The sequence below is a fragment of the Artemia franciscana genome, chromosome 17 (assembly GCF_032884065.1).
Source record: "Artemia franciscana chromosome 17, ASM3288406v1, whole genome shotgun sequence".
NCBI classification, from domain to species: domain Eukaryota; kingdom Metazoa; phylum Arthropoda; class Branchiopoda; order Anostraca; family Artemiidae; genus Artemia; species Artemia franciscana.
In genome coordinates this window covers 24,821,988-24,843,085 of record NC_088879.1, presented here as the reverse complement: position 1 = coordinate 24,843,085, position 21,098 = coordinate 24,821,988, and the positions used below count along the sequence as shown (strand labels likewise).

Below are 21,098 nucleotides of genomic sequence, written 5' to 3'. Positions count from 1 at the left end.
ACACTTCAGCTGCATAGTATTGATTCCTGCCTGATCAAAGTATGTCGCGATCACAAGAAGTAAATCTGAGTCCATAAAATCTTTGGATTTAGGGTTAAGGCAACATGTGGCTTCTAGCACTGGCAGCTGGACAGAAAAACGCTCTTCAAACTCATTTAACACTCTGTCCAAAACCTTGTAGAACTCTCTCTGCATTTTGTCTTCCGTTGTTGTGCTTTCAGAGTCAATGTTGTGCTTTCCAATTGTTGTTGTCGTCAAATAGTCTCTTAGTCTTCCGGATATCTTCTGATCTCGTTTTGATTTAACAGGTATGGCTGAAGAGAGAGCACTTGTTTCTGACAGATCAGCTCCAACATTAATGGCCATCTCTTTAGACTTGCCGTATAGGACACAAAAATACTCGTCATCACGCATTTTCCTCGGTTCGTTCTTTGTTGCACTGATTAAAGTGCAAGCTTCTGAGATGACCAGATCTGCTGCCTGTAGTTGTTCAGAAAGAGGGTTTATCACTGCAAGAACTTCATGAATGACATGCAAACTGAATATGAAGAGAAACGACTCTAGCTGGTTCTTAAGGCCCGTAGCTTCTGCTGCTGCCTCCCTGTCAGAAGATTCTTGAACTACTGACAGAACTGCGAGTATGCAGTCATATCTAACCAGGATCTTAGCCACTGATCTATACCAGTAAGACCAACGTGTCACTACTGTCCTTTCAAGCGTTAGCACAGGCACATTGGCAGTTTTCTGGGCTTTGATGAACAACTGGTATCGAGTGTTGCTGTTGGAGATGAAACTGTAAACTGTTTGCAAAACTGAAAATACTGATGAAATTCTTTGTATTTTCTGCATACAATTGCCAATGACAAGGTTAAGTCTATGGGAATGACAGTGTGTGTACACTGCTTGTGGTGCTTTTTCCCGGAGACAGGCCTGTACTCCTGAAAAGTGTCTGCTCATTACACTGGCCCCGTCATAGCACTGTCCAACACACTTTGACCAGTCAAGGCCAATACCCTTTATTTCGTTGTAAATGAAGTCGGCCAAACTCATTTACTGTCCCAGTAAATTTTAACCAGGATTGTATTGTTCAGAGGATGTTTCCAAGGGGGATTTCTCCATGGAGGTGAAGCCAGATTTCCTGGCTTTATTTAAAAAATGATCAGAAATTAAATAGAAAAACAAGTTTTTTCAACTGAAATTAAGGAGCATTATTAAAACTTAAAAATAACAAGAATTATTACATATACGAGGGGGGTTGCCTCCTCCTCAACACTGTGCTCTTTATCCTAAAGTTTAAATTTTGTCCCAATTCTTTAAAAACGACTCCTCAAACACAAAGGGCATTTTATTAAAACAGTAAGTAACTTTTTTACAAATGCTGAAAAACTTTAGCATGAAGAGTGGGGTGTAGAGGAGGGGGAAGACCCCCTCCTCTATGGGGGCACTGTGGGGACTTGGGGGGTCTGGATTTCTGGCAATTCTGTGAGATTGGTACTTCCTGATGCAATAGGACAATGAAACTTGGCAGGCATATCAGGGACTTGAACAGACTAACTTGAGATTAGTTGTTTCCCCAATCCGACCATTGTGGGGGGAGTGGAGGGATGGGAATCCAGAAACTAGTGGCATGCATAACTTTTAAACGGGTGATCGGATTTCAATAAAACTTGGCAAGTGGAAAGAAATATCGTCTCAGATGTTCCATGCCAAGTCTGGATCTGATCCGATATTTGTGGGGGGGTGGAGGCGCCCACCGGGAAACTTGTGAAATACTTGTAGTCAAGGGATTGGATAGGGTACGCTCCAATTCCAGTCAAACTTGATGGACAGGAACCAGAGATGTCAAAGATGTGACTTTTATTTTTTCAAGTTGTGTTCGGCCACAGTAGGGGGCCGGGAAATTGTGTGGCTTGCATATGGGTCAAATGAGTGCAGCAATTTAAATGAGACTTGGAATGTAAAGTAAGCATATGCCCTAGATGACATATTTTACTGTCCAAACCAGATCCAACCACAGTTGGGGAGGGGGGGGGGATTTATTGAAAAATGCTGAGATTCGAGTGAAACTTGATAGGTGGTGAGACAAGATGCTCTAGATGATCCGTTCACAAGTGTCCGAGCCAGATTCGGCCACAAAAGGGGCAGCTGGAAGGAGGTACTGGAAACCGTGTTGCACATCTAGGGATTAATCAAATAGGTTTATTGTGCTGAAACTTGGAAGTTACAACAGTCATCTGCTCCAGATGATCCGAGGCAATGCCAGAAATGCACCGACTTGAGTGAAACTGCATATTCTATTGCTAGCTCCAAACCGCATTTTTGGGGTGGCGGGTGTGGTTTGTGATGGGCTCATCTCCTTTGTTGTACTGCCTACTTATAACAAGTGCCATATGAGCTTGTAGCTCTTGTTCTGGTTTGTTCAGTAAGATTGGTTGACAAAACAAAATTTAAAATGTGGTAGATTTACTTACAGTTGGTTTGAAAAACAAAGCCAATCATTGTTGCATCTTTATTTCTTCTTCTTTCCTTTGGGCTTTTATTTTCCTTTTTTTTGCACCACTCGCACCAGATGAACTTGTGTTTCAATAATCCGATTTGAACTTGAACATAACTCAACACTGTTTCACGGTTCTTTATTTGATGAAGGGTAACGAGAAACTAAATACAAAACTGGAATGACACCCTGATCTGGATACCTGACTGACGGGATTCATTAATCACTAGAGAGACTTCAATGTCACAGAAGTACTCCAAGCCCAGAAAGGACTTTACAAACCCCTGCCAAAAGGGTGACCATAAATTAATTAGGGAGAACAGCAAAAACAGGATACTTTCTTGAAATGCAATAATCGTCAAGTATCTTGAATTTGCTATTTAGTAATAATTCACAGTAGAAATACGGTAAAAAAAGAGAAAAAAGTAGAACAAGGACGAATAAACAAAGAATTACGTGGTTGAAATTGGGCCCCTCCAGAAATCAGGGGGGCCATGGCCCCCCCTGCTTCCCCCCAAATGGCGCCACTGGTAGGTCAATTAGAGTATCTGAACTGCTCAATAGGCATATTTACTGTTTCCTTCAGAAGTGGTCAAGCATTGAGAATTTACTAAGATCTGCAACCTAAATATGGTACAAGGGAACCGCTTTTGAGGCATATGACTTAGTTAAACCCAAATTTATAAGGATTTAATGAATTATGCTTAGCAGGCTACCCTACAGTAAACTAGCCTAGATTTTTCTTATGCCTATTTAAATATTTTAAACTGAATAAAAAAGCTGTAAATCAAAATGCTTACATCTCTTTTCATTTTGACGTCTTGAGTCAATACTCTCTATAGCATAATTTGATTTAACCAAGTTAAAGATAAATTATGACTAATACAGATTGCTGATGTATAGTCAGGTTTAATGCCATGCCGTCAACCTAAAATTTTCAAGTTTGAAAAAAGAGTCGAAAACACAATCAAATTCGTCGAAGGTCTATTGTCAGCTTAAAAGCGGGTCGAAGCCTTTTTACTACAGTTTAATTTTTCTCCAATCTTCATTGAGATATTCCAGTACCAGATTCAAGAGTCTAAGCCTATTAAAACCACCCATTTTTTCACAAACCTCTCAGCAAATCACCAGTATGCTGCCTACCTGGTAATAAGTTGAAAATATTAACAATACAATTCAGTCCGCATGAAAAAATATGTAACCCCCTCTGCACGAAGAGCCACACGATTTTCTGTGCTATGTTCTTATGGATTCAGTTCAGACGCTTTAATTTTTTCTTTTATTCCTATATCCGCACGTATAAGGTTTTGACGGAATCCTTAAAGGATGAAAATTGTTTTTTTATGGCTTTTGCTTGTTGTAGTTAATGGCGCTATCCATTTAAAGGTGAAAGATAGTAATTTTTGGGGCAGATTTCTACATCAACCGGTTCAAGCAAAGAAAAAAAAAAGAACTGTATATTGAGTTTTAATACCATTCAGGTTTCATATTCAAGTTTCAGTTTCCAAAACCTGATCAGGATTTTTGGATCTGGCAAACTTTCTTGCGGTTGACTTAAGAAATCCGCTGACTGAGGAAAACAGGGACAATATTCCACACTTCTAGGCTTGACAAGATTGAGCCACTTTGGGATGTCTCCTGGGAAGTGATGCAAGAGTAAAAATACAGCAATCAAAGCTGTCCCGACATCTAGGCAAAGGTCTCCCTTGTGAAGCATGCTAAGCTCTTTCACCAGCGGGCAGGAAGATCGAAGTCGAGTGCAATTTTTACAGGAATTGCTGCTGATATTCCAGAGCAGCTCAAATAGCCATCAGAAGGTTCTCACAGTCAGTTGGCTAAAGAGCGGTAACTGACCAATAAGCAGCAAGAGCCCGGCGCTTAATACAAATGGAGTGTTCCAGGTAAAAAATCAAGTAACTTTATAATAACTACAGAAGCTCCTTAAATTTTAAGTTCACCAGGAACGGTTTCATAGTTACTAAGGTCTTATTTCGATAGAAATTCACTAATATTTTAGTTTGTCTCTCATAAGGTTTTTTTACAAGATTGTTCGTTGTATTTGTATATTATTAACTAATTGATTAGACTAACTTGTATTTTAAGCTTGACCTTTTGCATAAAGTCTACTAAATTTGTTGCACAGAAATGAAAGTAGGACATCGCAAAAATCACCTAATAGTAGATCCATTATGCAAAGGTAGTAACTTCGTAATCACTTAAATTTATGTGTAGCAGGCTGGACCTGATTTATAAAGATCGTATTTCTATCTTAGTTTCAGGGTATTGTCTTAATCTCTGAGATGATAACATACAGTGATCTTGATTAGGCATATAATTAGGGAAGGATCTGTCAGGGGTGGATCCAGGAAATTCTTTAGGGGGTGGGGCATAATAGATTACTTTAATAGGCTTGCGAACAAAGAAATACCCCAAATTTAAAGGGAAACTCGACTACTATGTGTCGTAGGTAGATAATGGAAATGGTCGTAAGTTCAATCTAAATTCTGGTGAGGGAAAATTTCTAATAAATGTGTTGAAATTAAAATGGTATAAAAATATTATTACAAAAAACAGTAAGCTATAAAAACATATCGCCATAAAAAAGAATAAAAAGCTGTTCACTATCTATAAAAAAAAGTATGATATTTATTGCTTCCCGCATATTTTTTTGCCGCTGCACTTCTGACCGCAACAGCGAGTGAGTTAAGCTTTATATTGAAAAGCTTAACTAAGCTTTTTATGCATAAATATTGATTATATTAATAAAATATAATCATTCCATCCCGCCCCTCTGTTTTTTTTTTACCATAAATCTTATTAAGTTTATTTTAGCTCTCGGGCATGGGTTTTATTAGATGTTCTATTTTAATCATTTGTGTTACATTTTTATTGATCGTTCTTATGCTTGATGGATACTTTTTTAATTTTTGTCTTATATATTGTTTATTCCTTTGCCATATATACAAATTTAAATTATATAAAGAGAAACAGATCAGGTCAATACACATATTTTACAAAGTTAAAAGGAATTGACTATGAAACCTCTATTTTCCAACTTAATCTGATTTTTTAACTAAATTATAAGTGTCTTGTTAAAGCTCAGTTTAACAGAAAATATTTCAAAACACTTTTTGAATTCCCACGAGAGATATGGTAAACGTCACTAAGCATTAGAAAATTTAATATGCTTACAGTTATGGCATACTATAGTAGTTGAAAATGATTTCTGGTTTCAAGTTCATTATAGCTTTTGGACAGTCGATCCCGCCATACGTATTTTCTTCCATTTGTATTTGCATTTTTAGCCACTATCATATCATTAACCACTTTTTCCAAACAGTTAATTTTCTACCCTCAATTGTTTCGTTTCTGGACTCTCTTGTACCTATATAATATAAAAAATAGGAAAACTAACGTGAACAAACTTTATTATACATGTTAGAAATTCAGACTGCTTTGGTATAAAACGAAATAGAGTAAATTAAACTGCATTTATTCCAATATTTGTATAATTAATCTGAAGAAAAACATTCAGCCTTACAAAAATACATCACTATATCACACCTTTATATTTTTGTAAGCGTACTGATCAACAGCATGTAGATAGAAACTGCAATATGAACACACTATGCTAATACGAATGTGAATAAAAAACACAATAGTTTTAAAATAAGTTCTTTTTTAAATAATTATACAAATATTTAATGACTGGAAACAGTCAGGATAAGGAGACAATCCCACTCTTGAATCATCTTATCCTCCTAGCACTCCTGGAGAAGCTTGCCCAAAGAAAAAAAGAGAATGTACAATGTGCGAGACATCCAGACAAATAAGTATAAAACCTATTTACATCAAGGCTTAAAATTAACATAGTTTAAAATTGCATCCTTCTGTTCGCCGCTCTTCCCCCAATAAACTACAATGCAGTTATTACCTTAGCGTTAATAGTTATATACTACATTTCCAGGCTAAAATGTGACTAGGAATTTTCAGTAAACTAAACAGCGAATTGACTTAACATGACTTTGCCAAGAACTTCAGTCATTCCTATGTAGTCAGTATCGTTTCCTTGTTGCAACAATGACAAAAAAAACATGAATGAACGAATAAAAATATTCGCTTGATTCAGTTTTATATTATAATTGACATATCCGTTAAATTTTTCGTTTATTCACTTGTAAAAATGAACTCTGTTTTCTTTCTAAGTTACGCATGTACTAGGGTAATATTGTCGAGCAACAGAAAAAGTAGATGGCGAATAGACATCTACATTCAATTCCTCATCCAACGCTCTTATCAAATCTAACTATTGCTATCATCGCAATCGTGTCCCAGTCTTCCATCATTCTTCCTGAAGACCTGACTATATTGCAGGCTATGCCTAGCCCAAAACCATATGCGAACTTCTCAGTATTATTTTCAAATTGGTATTGTTAGGGATTATGAAGAGAAATGTTGATGAATAACAATAACCTTGTACCCATTACCCTGTGCACTTGGTACACACCATCTTGGGTAACCTAGAGAAACCAAAAGTTTTAGTAGACCTCGTCTTAGTCAATTTCCAAAAAGCGTTTGACTTAATTAACCACAATATCCTAGTGTTTATTGCAGGATAACTTTGAACTTGACCCTGTTCTTGGTAATTATTGTTATGTCGTTCCTTTCAAATAGATCGCAAGTTGTAAAATACAAAAATAGCTTCTCTAACTCCTTTTTGCTTTGGAATTCGTCTAGGACACTTATTGGGATCATTCTTATTTCTATTTATGATTAATGACATTGGTAAGAAATTCCCCCAAAGATGAAAATATGTGGATGACTTGTCGCTCTCTGTAGTATGTTATAAGAATATTAAAAGTTATCCCCTTCGGTTTCGACCATACCGAATCCGGCCATTTTTTTTTCTTTTAACATGTGATAGTTGTTTGTAATAAAGTAGTACCATGTTTCCTTCCCCCTTCTGTTTTTTCATTGATCGCATAAAGATCATTTTACTTCTTTAACATAAATATATTTTTTCACTATTGGCCCTTTTTATTCTTGATTTATATTTCTTTAACTTTTGCCTTGTTGTATTGCTTCTTTGTTGTGTTTTCTCTAATTTGACATATGCAGCGAATTTGGCTCTATTAGACCTTCTGATAATCTTTTGAAAATGAATATTATCTTAAGTGCAAAACTAAATATAAAGAAAACAGATTGAGTCAATGCACTGATCTTACGGAGTATGAAAGAATCGACTATCATTCACCTCTGTTTTTCAAATAAATCTGATTTTTGAAATCATAACAGTAGAAAGAAATTTCTGGTCTCAATTTTAAAATTTACAGCTTCTGGACAATCAAAACGTCATAAGTATTTCCTTTCCTTTGGTTTTGTATTGCCAGTCAATTTCATGTACTTAACCACTCTTTCCAATCTGGCAATTTCTACACTCTGTTCTTTCTTGACTCCCTTTCATCAATATGATATTAGAAAATAAGAAAAAAATTATTTTAAAGAAAACTTTATTTTACATATAAGGAATTCAGACTTCTTTGGTATAAAACGAAGTAGAGTAAAATAAATCACGTGTATTAAACATTAATTGTGTAACTAAACTTAAGAAAAACATTCAACCATACAAAACACATCACTACACCACACTTTTACATTTTTATAAACATATTGATCCATTGCATCTAGATCAAAACTACAATTTGAACAAACAATTCTTAGACAAAGGTGAGCAAAAAACACAATGCTTTAAAATAAATTCTTCTTTCAATAATTATACAATACTTTATGCCTGGAAACAGTCAAAATAAAAAGACCATCGCACTTCAGATTTTTCTGGAAACAAATCTCCCATCCCCCTAGCACTCTTACGAAAAATCGTACAAAAAAAGGGGATGTATAACGTGCATGATGTCCAGACAAATAAGCAGAAAATGTATTTACCTCTAGGGCTGGACAGAGCTTAAAAGTAACATAACAATACAAAAAGGATTTAAAGAAAGAGAAAGAGCACGCTATATACAGGGGACAAAAAGGAAGAATGGGTGGGTTGAAGCAAGAAAAGGATTAAAAATGAGAGAAGGAGCACAATAAAGATGGAGAGAGAGGAAGAGAGGGTGGGTTTAAACTTGCATCCTTGTGTAAATTTCAAGATATGAGCTAAAAGCCCCATATTTTTCGAAAATATTTTTAACATTTTAACAATGAATTTGCCTAGCCAAATCAACTAAACTTCATTTTTTAAGGCCAAATTAAATGCTCAAGGAGAGGGAACCCATTGAAAGAGGGTGCCATAACCCATCCTTGTTATTCCAACATACAGAAAACATACTGTAAAAATTAAGAAATTTCTTAAAAATCGGCCGAAAATAGTGCTTCATCGCCCCCTTTTTATCCCCCATCATCTGTTTGGATCTTGCAAACTCTGCTTCCCCTACCGAAAGAATTACGATGCAGTTCTCACCTAAGGATTAATAATTATATACTACATTTCCAGGCTAACATATGACTAGGGATCTTTACAAAACTATACAGCGGACTGACCTAACATTGCCGAGAATTTTAGTTACTCTTATGTAATTAGTATCGTTTCTAAGGTGGAATAATCATAAAACCAATTCATCGACGATAAAAAGATTCTGTATGCTTCTGTCTTACATTATAATTGAAATATCTATAGCCCGAAAAATTGATGTAAAACGATAACATTTACAAATTTATTTACTGCTGAAAATGCCTCTGAGTTTTTTAAGATATGCATGAAATAAAACAATATTTACTAGCAACACAAAAATCAGATAGCAAAAAGAGGCATCTACCATTCAATTCCTCATTCAACAATCCTATCGAAAATAATCATTGCTATCGTGGCAATCGCGTACCAGCCATCCGCAGCCCCTTCTAAAAACCTGGCTATATCGCGGGCTATGTCTTGTCCAAGACTATAAACAAAAGCCCCTGTTTTATTTTAAAATCGGCATTGTCTGGCAATATGAAAAAATCTGTTGATGAGAAATAATTACAAAGAAAATAATGCAAACCGACAAAAGCAGCTATATTCGTATATAGCTCAAGGATGTAACAAGGGATCTCAAAGAGGGCTGCAATAAATTACAAAGATAGTGGTAATTATATTTACAAAAAGAAATGAAACAGGAATAAAACTGATTTTTTTCTGATTTCGCTATCTAATTTTTTTGATAGGCTTCAGAGACTTTTGCTTTCAATCAGGTATGCATGGAGACATTAAAGTAACGCTTTTCGGTCGTTTTTTCTTGAGAGCATTTCCAACTTGTCACTTGTATAAATTGCAGAAACAAATAAAATCCATGACAGATACTAAACCAAAACTTCAAGAACTTTCTTGCTCAAGACTCTGACTGCGGTCTAGGCTCAAGGAAAGTCTTAGGGCTTTTTCTAAAATAGGGAACCGAAGTCTTATTGAATCCACAGCATCTAGTAGATGTTTTGCGTCAACTGCTAGAACTTGTGCTGCCGCCAACATACTTCTATAAAATAAAAAAACATGCATATGATTACATTTTCAAGCTATTGCAATAAGAAAAAAAAAGAATTTCAGACGAGAAGGTGGCCATTGGATTGGTTTGTGTGCAGAAATTACGCGACCCTTTTGCGAAGCCATCAAGATAAAGTGTTATGAAAACATGAACTTCCCACAAAAGTTTAGATTGTTTACTTCAAAAGATAAAAATGTATTTTACACATATTTTGACAGTTAATTACGTAACAGGTTGGAAACCTCCAATGTATATGAATTTATATAGGAGGTAAACCCTTGGAAATTCTAAAAAAAAAGTTTTAATTTTCAGAGAATCTTTTTTTTAAAGATACAACAGGTACAAAAATCGAATATAGTTTAAGAAATGTACAGTTCCATGACAACTTTTAATTTGTTCGTAAAATAGGGAAGAAAGGTTCCTCGGAAGTTTGTAAAATTAGAACTAATTACCTTACAAAATGAGACTTTTTCTTCCCAATTAAATAGTACAATCAAGAAACAAATAGATATGTCGTAGATCTGATACTAAGGATCTTGTTAAGGATCACATAACGTAAGACTCGCGGAGAACATGGGATTATATTTTCATAACATCCGATCGGAAATTTTGTATCCCTTGTAGATTTATAGCATAATTCTGGATAGGTTGAACCATAAATTCCAAATTTTAGCTTTTTATATTTTTTTTTTTACAAAACTTTTGATTTAGTTCCCTGAAATTTCAAACACATATATAGCACTAGTCACCAGAAACAGAATAAATTAGATCCAGCTACAATCTCACTCAGAGGCAAAAGGGGGGAGGGGGTTAGAACACGTCAATTTGTACATATATAGAAAGGAGTTTTCAGATCACAACCAAACGTAATGGAAAGTGAAAGCTAATGGCCAAATTGTGCGTTTCGGCTGTTGAGCACAATCCAAATTCTTTAGAGAAGAAGAAACACTGTACTTCTTCTTTCAATCTTCTTTTAATATCTTTATTTGGGAACCTACCAGATAGTATCGTCGTGTCTCAAACAAACTTGATAGGAGTAGAACTTAGCGTCCAAATAACACCTGTAAGGGATCAGGGCTCGGCCCAATCTCCACGAGGGATGAAAAGAGAGGGGAAGGGTATTATTTTCATGTATTCGTTTAAATCAAACCTGAATAAGGATATTAGGATGTCAACCAGTCATTGTAAAAGTAAGTCTCAGGTATCCTAGTTGTACTTCTGGGAGTCTTACAAAAAGTATGTTACTTGAGTAACACATGCTGAGCAACCATGTCAATTCGGGTGAAACATTCGGGTGTTTTGTTTCATATTTCACATGGGCCCTGGAATGAAACTATTCCAAAATCAGTTTTAGATGTGCGAAGAAACGATAAAACTCTCCCTCTCTCTCTCACGAGACAGAGGGATGAAGATAGAAAGAGAGACAGAGAAAGTGTCTGTGAGAGAAAAGTGAATTCAGATTATTTAAATACGTAGTACAAAGAAAAGCCTAAACCGAATTCACTCAAAAGTAAACGTCGACATTCTGATTAGGCCTTCTTGAAGTCCACAGTACCAATTTAACCTCTGTCAGATGAAGGGAAGGGGAAAAATCTCTTTATTATTATTTTTTTTTAGCAAGAGGCAAACGTTGGATCAAGGGCAATATAGTGGCAAGCAAGAGTTATGGTATACACCAGATCCAACCTCTCTAATGATAACGTTTGAAAAAAAAAACTTGGTTATAAGCTTAATTACTAGACGGGTTGGCAGAATTTTGGTCAAGACTTAGTCATAGTTTCAGGTGTATGCACTCAATCTTTTCTCTAAAATGGATCATCTCCATTGCTCTTCAACGCATATCCATTACTTCAATGTCATAAGAGTTAGTAGCAGGGATGTATTTTCAAATCAGTAAATTGACCATTTTATGGAGTATTTAAAGCCTTCGGGAAAGTTTAGCGGTAGTCACATTGGAAATAAAAACAAAGTTTAGAGATGTAGCTAATCAACAAAAAATGGTTTCCACTGTGTCTCTTTTATCGTTGCTTTGTACTTCTAAACCTGATTTTCTGAATTTTCGATTCCACGGTACATGTGAAACATGGAACAGAAAACACACTTTTCGCCCTAATGAAGGCAAGTAAGAGTTTTGGAACATTTACTGTGAAAAAAAATTTATGGAAATTTTGAAAAATGGCCTGGAACCCTAAAAACATATTGAATGGAAACAGAAACTACACTATTGGAATCACTACAGCCAAATACCCTATTAAAGAGGCTTATAATACCCCATCTTGAGTAAAAAGCTTTTTTTGCGTGGGACCAGTGATGTGCCCCCTTTTTTAATTCTCCATTAAAACACTTTTTTAACAGGCCATAAAACAGCCATTTCAAATACTTTTAATGCCTAAGATTAATGCATGAAGTTTTTATTCGAATGACAATATTTAGAAATAAGACTGTCAAACATCATCATAACAAAATTATTATTCGATGACAGCCATGGAGTTTCAATTCATCGGATTTTCGAACATGCTTCTAGTTTAACAGGTATTTCCACAAAGAACTGTTGGAAAATCTGGAGAAAAGTTTCTTACTACGATAAGATAACAAAGTGAAGAAAACTCAATATCAAAATTCAAAGATAAAAAGGGATAAAAACTAGAAAAAAACTTAATACGTTAAAACTGGAAAGGAAAGACGATATAACATTCCTTTTATACCTATCCGTCTTGAAGGAAACAGAGACGTTTGTTGGAGATTTTAGGCCTTTTTCCTTGAGGTGATTCCTGATAGGAGTGTGGAAGGAAGAGACTCAGATTTATCATTTAGGGCGACCAGACCCGTTTTCTTTAGAAGTTGAGCTTAGCGATCTCCCCACTTTTTTCTTGAAATGATTTTCCAAGACATTTAAAAGACATTCTCCGCTGCTAGCCGGCCAAAATACAAATCAACCTGTAACAACTATGGCTGGGCGATAAGACATGTCAATATTATCATCATATCGGAATATATTTTGAACTGGATATGATATTGTGTCTATACCACTATGTCGGTATTAAAATTGTTCAAAGGTTGTTGTCTTTCTTCTACTTGTAATATATCACAACTAACACAGAAGTTATTCTCTTCCTTAATTCTTATACTGTTATTTTAGATTAAGATGTCACCTTAAAAGTCCAATCTCTCATTTTCAAGCTGAGTCTACAATCGGCCACTAACGACAAAAAAGAAATATTAGCTATTACTGGGCTTTGAAATTAATTGCATCTGATAACATCAAAGCACGTTGCAATATAGAAGAAAGTGCAATTCTAAATCATTTTAATTTAATGCATCTTCCTAACTGTTAGTTTACTGAAAGCAATACATCTTTTGTAAAGTTAAATGTATTTAAATACAAAATCAATATAACCTAATTGATCCTTCAATTAATAAGACCAGATCTGGCATGTACGCAGGGGGGGGGATTCGCCCCCCCGAAATTTCGTGAAATGTTTAATTTCCCCATTTTTTTTTGGGGATTTCTGGCAAAAGCAGGACATTTATTAAGAATCTAGATATATGTGTGAAGCCTTTTTTGGGGATTTTACAGCATGCAATTATCCGGTCAAGTCACTGCCCAATTATTAACACATTTTCTGTCTAACTTTTTACCCTCTTTGAAGTAATTAGCAATTGTATTGTTATTTTTTTTTGTAAAAAGAGTTTGCTTTCCACAGCAAAATTTATCTCCCCTTTTCAGGTTAATGGATCAGTTTTGGAAACTATATTTTTTCATTAAAATCCACGTTTTTGCAATTGAAGAACTACCCCCCCCCCCCACAGCACCCATATTGCACTGTTAACCCCAAAATTTCCCTTTCAGTGGGATATAATAGATTAATCACTGGTACTAAATCGCTATGTACATAACCTAAGCCTAAAACGTACTTTTGAGGCTTCAGTCTTCTTCCCCCCATCCGCACAATACTATAGATTAAAGTTAATCTGTATATTCCGATATACGTGCTTTTTGCATTACTAAATAAAAAAAAGTGCTACTTTATATCTGCTGTTTCGAACGTTTTGCCCCCCCCCCGAAAAAATCCTACGTACGTGCCTGGACTAGATCAATCAGATGCTCCATGGATTTGAAGTAAAACATTCTGACAAGTTAGGGTAAAATACAGACATATATCGTATATCTCAAGCTTTCGAAAAGTATCATTTTCTACATATCATTTTACACATATCTACATATCTACAACGCCCTGTTCTTTACGCTAAAGTTTTTATTGTTTTAAAAAGTAGAGTTGAGAGAAAGAGTCAAACTTTAGCGTAAAGAGGCGTTGAAGAGGGAACAGCCCCTTTCATATACGCTCGTTTAAGTTTTAATGTCGGTCCTACTTTCAGTTAGAAAAACTTGTTTTTTTTTATTTAATAACGTAAAGAGCGAGGTATTGACGAGGGGGCAAACTTCCTCATATACATAATATGAGGGGGTTCACCCCTCACCAATACCTAGCTCTTTACGATAAAGTTCAAATTTTGTTCCAATTCTTTAAAAATGACCCCTGAATCACTAAGGTCGTTTAATTAGAATAAATAGCTCTTTTGAAATTACTAAAAAATACTTTAGCGTAAACAGCGAGGTATTGACGAGGGGACGACCCCCTCATATACGTAATAATTTCTGTTCGTTTTAAGTTTTAATGTTACTCCTTACTTTCAGTTGAAAAAAATTGTTTTTAACAATTTAATTTCTGATCGTTTTTTAAATAATGCTGGGATATCCAGCACCCCAAATTATCTTCCCCCATGAAACCTTCCTCCATGGAAAGATACTCCCGCGTAGCCCCCCTCCCACCAGAAAAAAAAATCCCCCTGAAAATGTCCGTATACTTATCAATAACAAATACTATATGTAAACAACGGACAAAGTTCATAGCTTGCAGCCCTTCCCCGAGGATTGTGGAGGATTAAGTCGTCCTGGAAGACATAGTTATTAGTTATTTCGACTATGCTGAACAAAATGGCTATCTCAAAATTTTCATCCGTTGACTTTGGGAAAAAATGATCGTGGGGAGGAGGCCTAGTTGCCCTCCATTTTTGGTCACTTAAAAAGAGCACTAGAACTTTTAATTTTCAATGAGCGTTCTCGCCAAATTCTAGGGCCAGTGGGTCAATACGATTACCCCTAGGGGAAAAATCAAACGAAAAAACAAATAAGCACGACTCCGTGATCTTTCTTCTGGCAAAAAATACAAAATTCCACATCTGTGCAGATAGGAGCTTGAAACCTCGACAGTAGGGTTCTCTGATACAGTGAATTCGGTGGTGTGATTTTCATTAAGATTCTATGACATTTAGGGGGCGTTTCCCTTTTTTTTTAAATGAAGCAAATTTTCTCAGGTTCGTAGCTTTCGGTGGGTAGGACTAAACTTGATGAAACTTATATATTTCAAATCAGCATAAAAATATGATTCTTTTAATGTATCTATTGGTATCAAAATTCTGTTTTCTAGAGTTCCGGCTACTATTGAGCCGGGTCACTCTTTACTGACAGTTCGTTACCATGGACTGTTCGAAATATACATATAATGGCCAAACAGAATATATGCAAAAAGCTTAATATGAAAAACAATCAAGGTAGGGAGGGGTGTTGTAGTATCAGAAGATGGAGAACTATTCAGAAAATACAGACCAAGAACTTCAGATTTCTAGGATCGATAGCAGAAAGAAGGTCACTAGCTTTCATGCTGCTAGTTTTAAATTTTCTCTGGAAATGTCATCAAGAATGTCTAACAAAAAATTATATATATTTTTCTTGCAACTTCTAGAACAGCAATATCATTTATGTATTTCTATTTATAATACACTTTCGCAGATACCGCTGATTATGACAAACATTAAAAAAAAATTAAGGCTCCAATTAAACAATCTATCCATTTAAAGGTGCTGAAAACCATCATTTGTTATCATACAATTTCACATTCTGCCACATGGTGGCGCTACTGTACTTCACTAAAGACGTAGAATCAACGCAAGATGACGAATTTATAGACTCTGAATTATATTTTAAGGTTTGAATTGCAATGTTAAAAACGGTTGCAAAATAAGTCATACAGCAATATCATGGCTAAAGCAATTTCAAAGAAGTTATAGGCTATGTCTTTTTTTCTGAAGCTTCACTCTGCTACAAAGCCTCTCAGACTATGAAAAATCTACTGATTTAATTTGTTTTCTCTTCGCTGGTTGGCTTACCCTTTGCTTCTATCACAAAAAAGTGAAACTAATCCTTCAGAAATAACCGAAAAAGTTGTGCCAGCTTCACTATTCACAGAGACAGCCTGCCTTGGCCTTTGCTTAATTTAGCTAATGAATCTTTCATCACCCTGATGCAAATTTATCAAGGACCAGACCAGTTTCAATCCGCGCTACTTCCTTTTTTCTGGCTCAAGTAAATAGTTGGGAAATAGAGCCTTTTATCAAAAGAAAAAAGCGAAGAAAATGAGACAGCGGTATCAGTCAAATATTTATTAACATTTGTTTTTTCATTTTTTTATTTTTTTTAACTTGCTCTAACCTTTCCAGGTTTAATTATTAACCACGAACGATTTTTCACGCTGATATTTTGTTTTGTTTCTGGCATGCTTTGCTATTTTTTTTTATTTTCATGTTTTTACAATTTTTTACTCGTCATTTTTTATCTTTAAATTCCAAAACCTAAATTCAGCCGTTAGAGGTTTGTGATAGTAATTTTTGTGATAATTATTTTATCTTATCTTAAATGCAACTTTTCAAAAGATGCATGTGTTATGTCATATTGCAGATGAAAATGCAGTTTTGGGTCAAAAATTGTATTTTATTTCAATATACTATGTTTTGCAAATAAAACTGTTTATGATTGTAAGGTATGCTAGTATACTTGTATAAAAACATGCTTGGTGACAAAAGATACCTGTTCATATCATCTTGTATATGAAGATACAGTTGTTAGTCAAAAATTATATTATATTTCAAATATTAGGTCTTGTAGCTAATTAAAGCTTGAAGATACTGCAATTGTTTTCACCTGAGCTCTTAAACGTAAGCTCTCTATAATGTTCCAGTCATAATCTCGTCACCGCAATCAAATTTTGGGCTCTGTAATGGGTAAAACTGTGCTAACATAGGATGTTTAATTCGTAATTAAGGAGCTGAAATTTACCTACCCGAAAAGTGGTACATTACCAATGAGAAAGATTAAATAGCTCGAATGCAAAAACTTGGAAGCAGCTATGGACTTGCAGTATTGTTGTAAAAATGTTGGGTAGATGGCCACTCCCTTTCAGACAATGAAGGAGTACACATAGATGAAGGGGGATTCACTCAGGGGAAGTGGCGACAAAAAGCATTTTTTTAAGCCATCAGATCCCTCATAATTATTCGCACGTACTCTCTTGCCTACAATAAGACTCGACTTATATGTGCCTATGCATACAGTTCTTGTTGACACCAGTAAAATGTCGAAATATATCCTTTCAATAGCTATTGTAATAATTCAGTTTATGCAACACAATAACTATCTTTTAATCATGGAGATTTTAAGAATTATAACAAGTTTATCACAAAAAATCAGCTATATTCAATTAAACCTGCTACAGTTAAAACCAGCTACATTCATTCACTCATAGCACTGAAGAAGAAGAAGAAAAATAGGGACACATCAGTGCTACCCACGCAAAAGGTGATTTTCCTTGTTTGTCAAGCCAAGTTGTTGTAAGTTTCCTGAATAGGGTTTTTGGCAATGGAGATTCCCATGCTGTGCTTTTTGTTTCGTTTGAAGATCATTCTTTAGGGGGTTCAGGTAATTTTCAAGAATTCGCAAAAATGGTTTTCATTATATTGATACCATTCCTGAGTAAGCAACACAGGAAATTTCTCCTTACTAGCAAGTACTTTTAAACTTTTTTTTTTCAATTTTCGGGTTGCTATAGCCGTGTTTTGTTCTTTACCATATTGCTCGTATCTTAAATACCTAAGGAGGTATTTCTTATAATGGCTCTTAAAATAACCAAAATAAAGAAACCATAAAGAAGACCCCCACCAAAAAAAATCTGACAAGGAATGCTCTGTCCCTTTCTAAAGGTTAGACGGTGTAACAGCATGTACGGCTCAATCATTGAGAGAAATCGATCAAAACTTCAATCCAAATTCATCCAAACTTCAGAATCTTAAAAAGCTTACACAATACACGCCTGTGAATTATCCAGCTGCAAAAGGTCCTTTTCACACTCAAGCAAAGTAAAAACCATCACTACAAAGCGGACAGTCAACATCAATGGCTTTCTTTTGGCACTGTATGGCTTTTTTTTAGTAATATAGAAAAAAAAATGACAAAAAAAAACCCAAAAAAACACCGGGATGATGAAAATTGATCAGCGGGCTGATTTTTGAGCAACGAAGGAAGAGGGGAAGAGCCACCAGAGTTTTTTGGGGGATATTATTAGGAGCAGTCTCAGACGAATGCAATTCTCTGTGTGCAAATATGACCACAAAATTGTTTCCTTTTACTACAAGTAAATTATCGCAGCAGTTCTTAACATCAATAACTATATACCTTACAATACCATAAGAAGATAAATAAGGACAGGGAAAATGCAAAGAGATAAGGAATATATTATCCTTATAAGAATAAGAAAAAATGAAGGTATTTACCTTCTATATTCGGCAGCCAAAGTTGTGGAACTATATTTTTCAGCAAGTTTCATTGAAGACACAAGTTCAGCCATATCTGTACTTAGCACCTTATGAGCCATTTCAACCTGAATATAAAAGATCATATGACAGCATATCCAACACTAAGGACTAAAAATATATGGTTTGATATCACCGTTTAGGTTTAAATTAAATAAAAAAAACAAGTTTTTTTTAACTGAAAGTAAGGAGCTACATTAAAACTTAAAACGAACAGAAATTACCCCGTATATGAAAGGGGCTTCTCCTTCTTCAACGCCCTGCTCTTTACGCTAAAGTTTGACTCTTTCTCTCAACTCTACTTTTTGAAAACAGTAAAAACTTTAGCGTAAAGAGCAGGGCGTTGAAGAAGGAGCAGCCCCTTTCATATACGGGGTAATTTCTGTTCGTTTTAAGTTTTAATGTAGCTCCTTACTTTCAGTTAAAAAAACTTGTTTTTTTTATTTAATTTCTGAACGTTTTTTAGTTAATCCATGTTTTGATTTCGGCTCTCCGCAGATGAATAATTAAAGCGAAATTTGTATATTTATTTATTTGGCTAAATGGCTTTCCCATAGTTTTAATAGAATGATTTTGCGAAAAAAGGAGGGGAAGGAGGCCCAGTTGCTCTCCAAGTTTTTGGGTACTTAAAAAGGCAACTAGAACTTTTAGTTTTTACGAACATTTTCATTAGTAAAAGATATACGTAACTTACGAATTAGCTTATGTAACAAACTTCTATGTTCGTGTGTTTTTATTACGTATATGAGAAGGTTCGCCCACTCGTTAATACCTCGCCAATAACTCTTTGCATTAAAGCTTAAATTTTTCCCCTGAATCACAAAGGCCGTAGGATAAATAGTTGAAATTACTAAAAATCCTTTAGCGTAAAGAGTGAGGTATTAGGAGGAGGTGAACCCCTTACATCCGTAATATTTTCTGTTCGTTTTAAGTTTTAATGCTACTCCATACTTCCAGTTGAAAAAAAACTTTTTCATATTTATTTTCTCATTGTTTTTAAATAATGCTAGAAAATGCTGCGCCTCCTTTATGGAAATCTTCATCCCCCATGACGAATTCCTCCATGGAAAATTTCCCCCACATAGCCTCCTCTTCTCAACCCCCCCTTCCAACCAAAAAATCCCCCTGAAAACGTCTCTACATTTCCCAATAACCACAAATATATGCAAACACTGGTCAAAATTTGCAACTTGCAGCCCCTCCCATGGGGACTGTAGGGGAGCAAGTCGTCCCCAAAGACATAGTTATAAGGATTTTCGACTATGCTGAATAAAATGGCTATCTCAGAATTTTGATCCGACTACTTTGGGAAATAAATGAGGGTGGGAGGGGGCCTAGGTGCCCTCCGATTTTTTTGGTCACTTAAAAAGGGCACTAGAACTTTTCATTTCCGCTCGAATGAGCCCTCTCGCAAAATTCTAGGACCACTGGGTCGATACGATCAACCCTGGGAAAAAAAAACAAAAAAAAAAAAACAAACAAACAAATAAACACGCATCCGTGATTTGTCTTCTGGCAAAAAATACAAAATTCCACATTTTTGTAGATAGGATCTTGGAACTTGTACAATAGGGTTCTCTGACACGCTGAATCTGATGGTGTGATTTTCATTAAGATTCTATGACTTTTAGGGGGTGTTTCCCCCTATTTTCTAAAATAGGGCAGATTTTCTCAGGCTCGTAACTTTTGATGGGTAAGTCTAAACTTGATGAAACTCATATGTTTAAAATCAGCATTAAAATGCGATTCTTTTGATGTAACTATTGGTATCAAAATTCCGTTTTTTAGAGTTTTGGTTACTATTGAGCCGGGTCGCTCCTTACTACAGTTCGTTACCAAGAACTGTTTGACTAGACAGCTATATTGTAAGAACGATTAAGATGGTTGGACTGTTAAGAGTTAAGGTTAAGATGGACTGGGGGAGGGGAAGGAGCATCGAGAGCTAGCTGGACCTCAGGTCGTTTGGTGCTCAGATAAGTCTTGAGCAGTAATAGTGTACTAAATAACCTAGCCGTCCAAAGTTTTAGGTACTCCCAGTGAAGGAGCATATTGTGAGCAATTACAGCGTGGAGTAAATGGCACCCTGGAAAATAGCTGATATCATTACCTTTATCTCAACTTCCAGTGAGTGAATTTTGTAACTTCAGCATATTGATTGGAGTCTCAACTTCAGCCAATAATATCTTCAAAACTAAACCTTGAAGATTTATTCTTAAAAATTCATTTATTTTACTTTTACATTTTCGACCTTATCAGACTGATATAAAAAATACACAATTGGTAATTTTCTCCGATAAAAGGAAGAAAGCCTAGTAAACTTTTTAACAATATGAAGAATGATTTAATATTAAAATTACCAAAGAGGGCGTTTCATCATCCCTGTA

General features: G+C 35.3%; 2 protein-coding genes across 2 annotated transcripts in view; both read right to left on the bottom strand.

Annotated features, from left to right (window-relative positions):
• Nucleotides 1-3,417, bottom strand: part of LOC136038047 (signal recognition particle subunit SRP68-like) — a 39,822-nt gene extending 36,405 nt beyond the window's left edge. Inside the window, exon 1 of the mRNA XM_065720997.1 lies at nucleotides 3,295-3,417. Coding sequence (XP_065577069.1) covers nucleotides 3,295-3,306 — 12 coding nt within the window. The 5' untranslated portion in view covers nucleotides 3,307-3,417. The remainder of the gene's footprint in view (nucleotides 1-3,294) is intronic.
• Nucleotides 3,418-7,987: 4,570 nt separating this feature from the next.
• Nucleotides 7,988-21,098, bottom strand: part of LOC136038051 (focal adhesion kinase 1-like) — a gene marked incomplete in the record, with an annotated part of 165,226 nt that continues 152,115 nt past the window's right edge. The window contains 2 exon segments of the mRNA XM_065721003.1: nucleotides 7,988-10,002; nucleotides 18,676-18,782. Of these exon segments, the coding sequence (XP_065577075.1) occupies nucleotides 9,846-10,002; nucleotides 18,676-18,782 (264 nt within the window).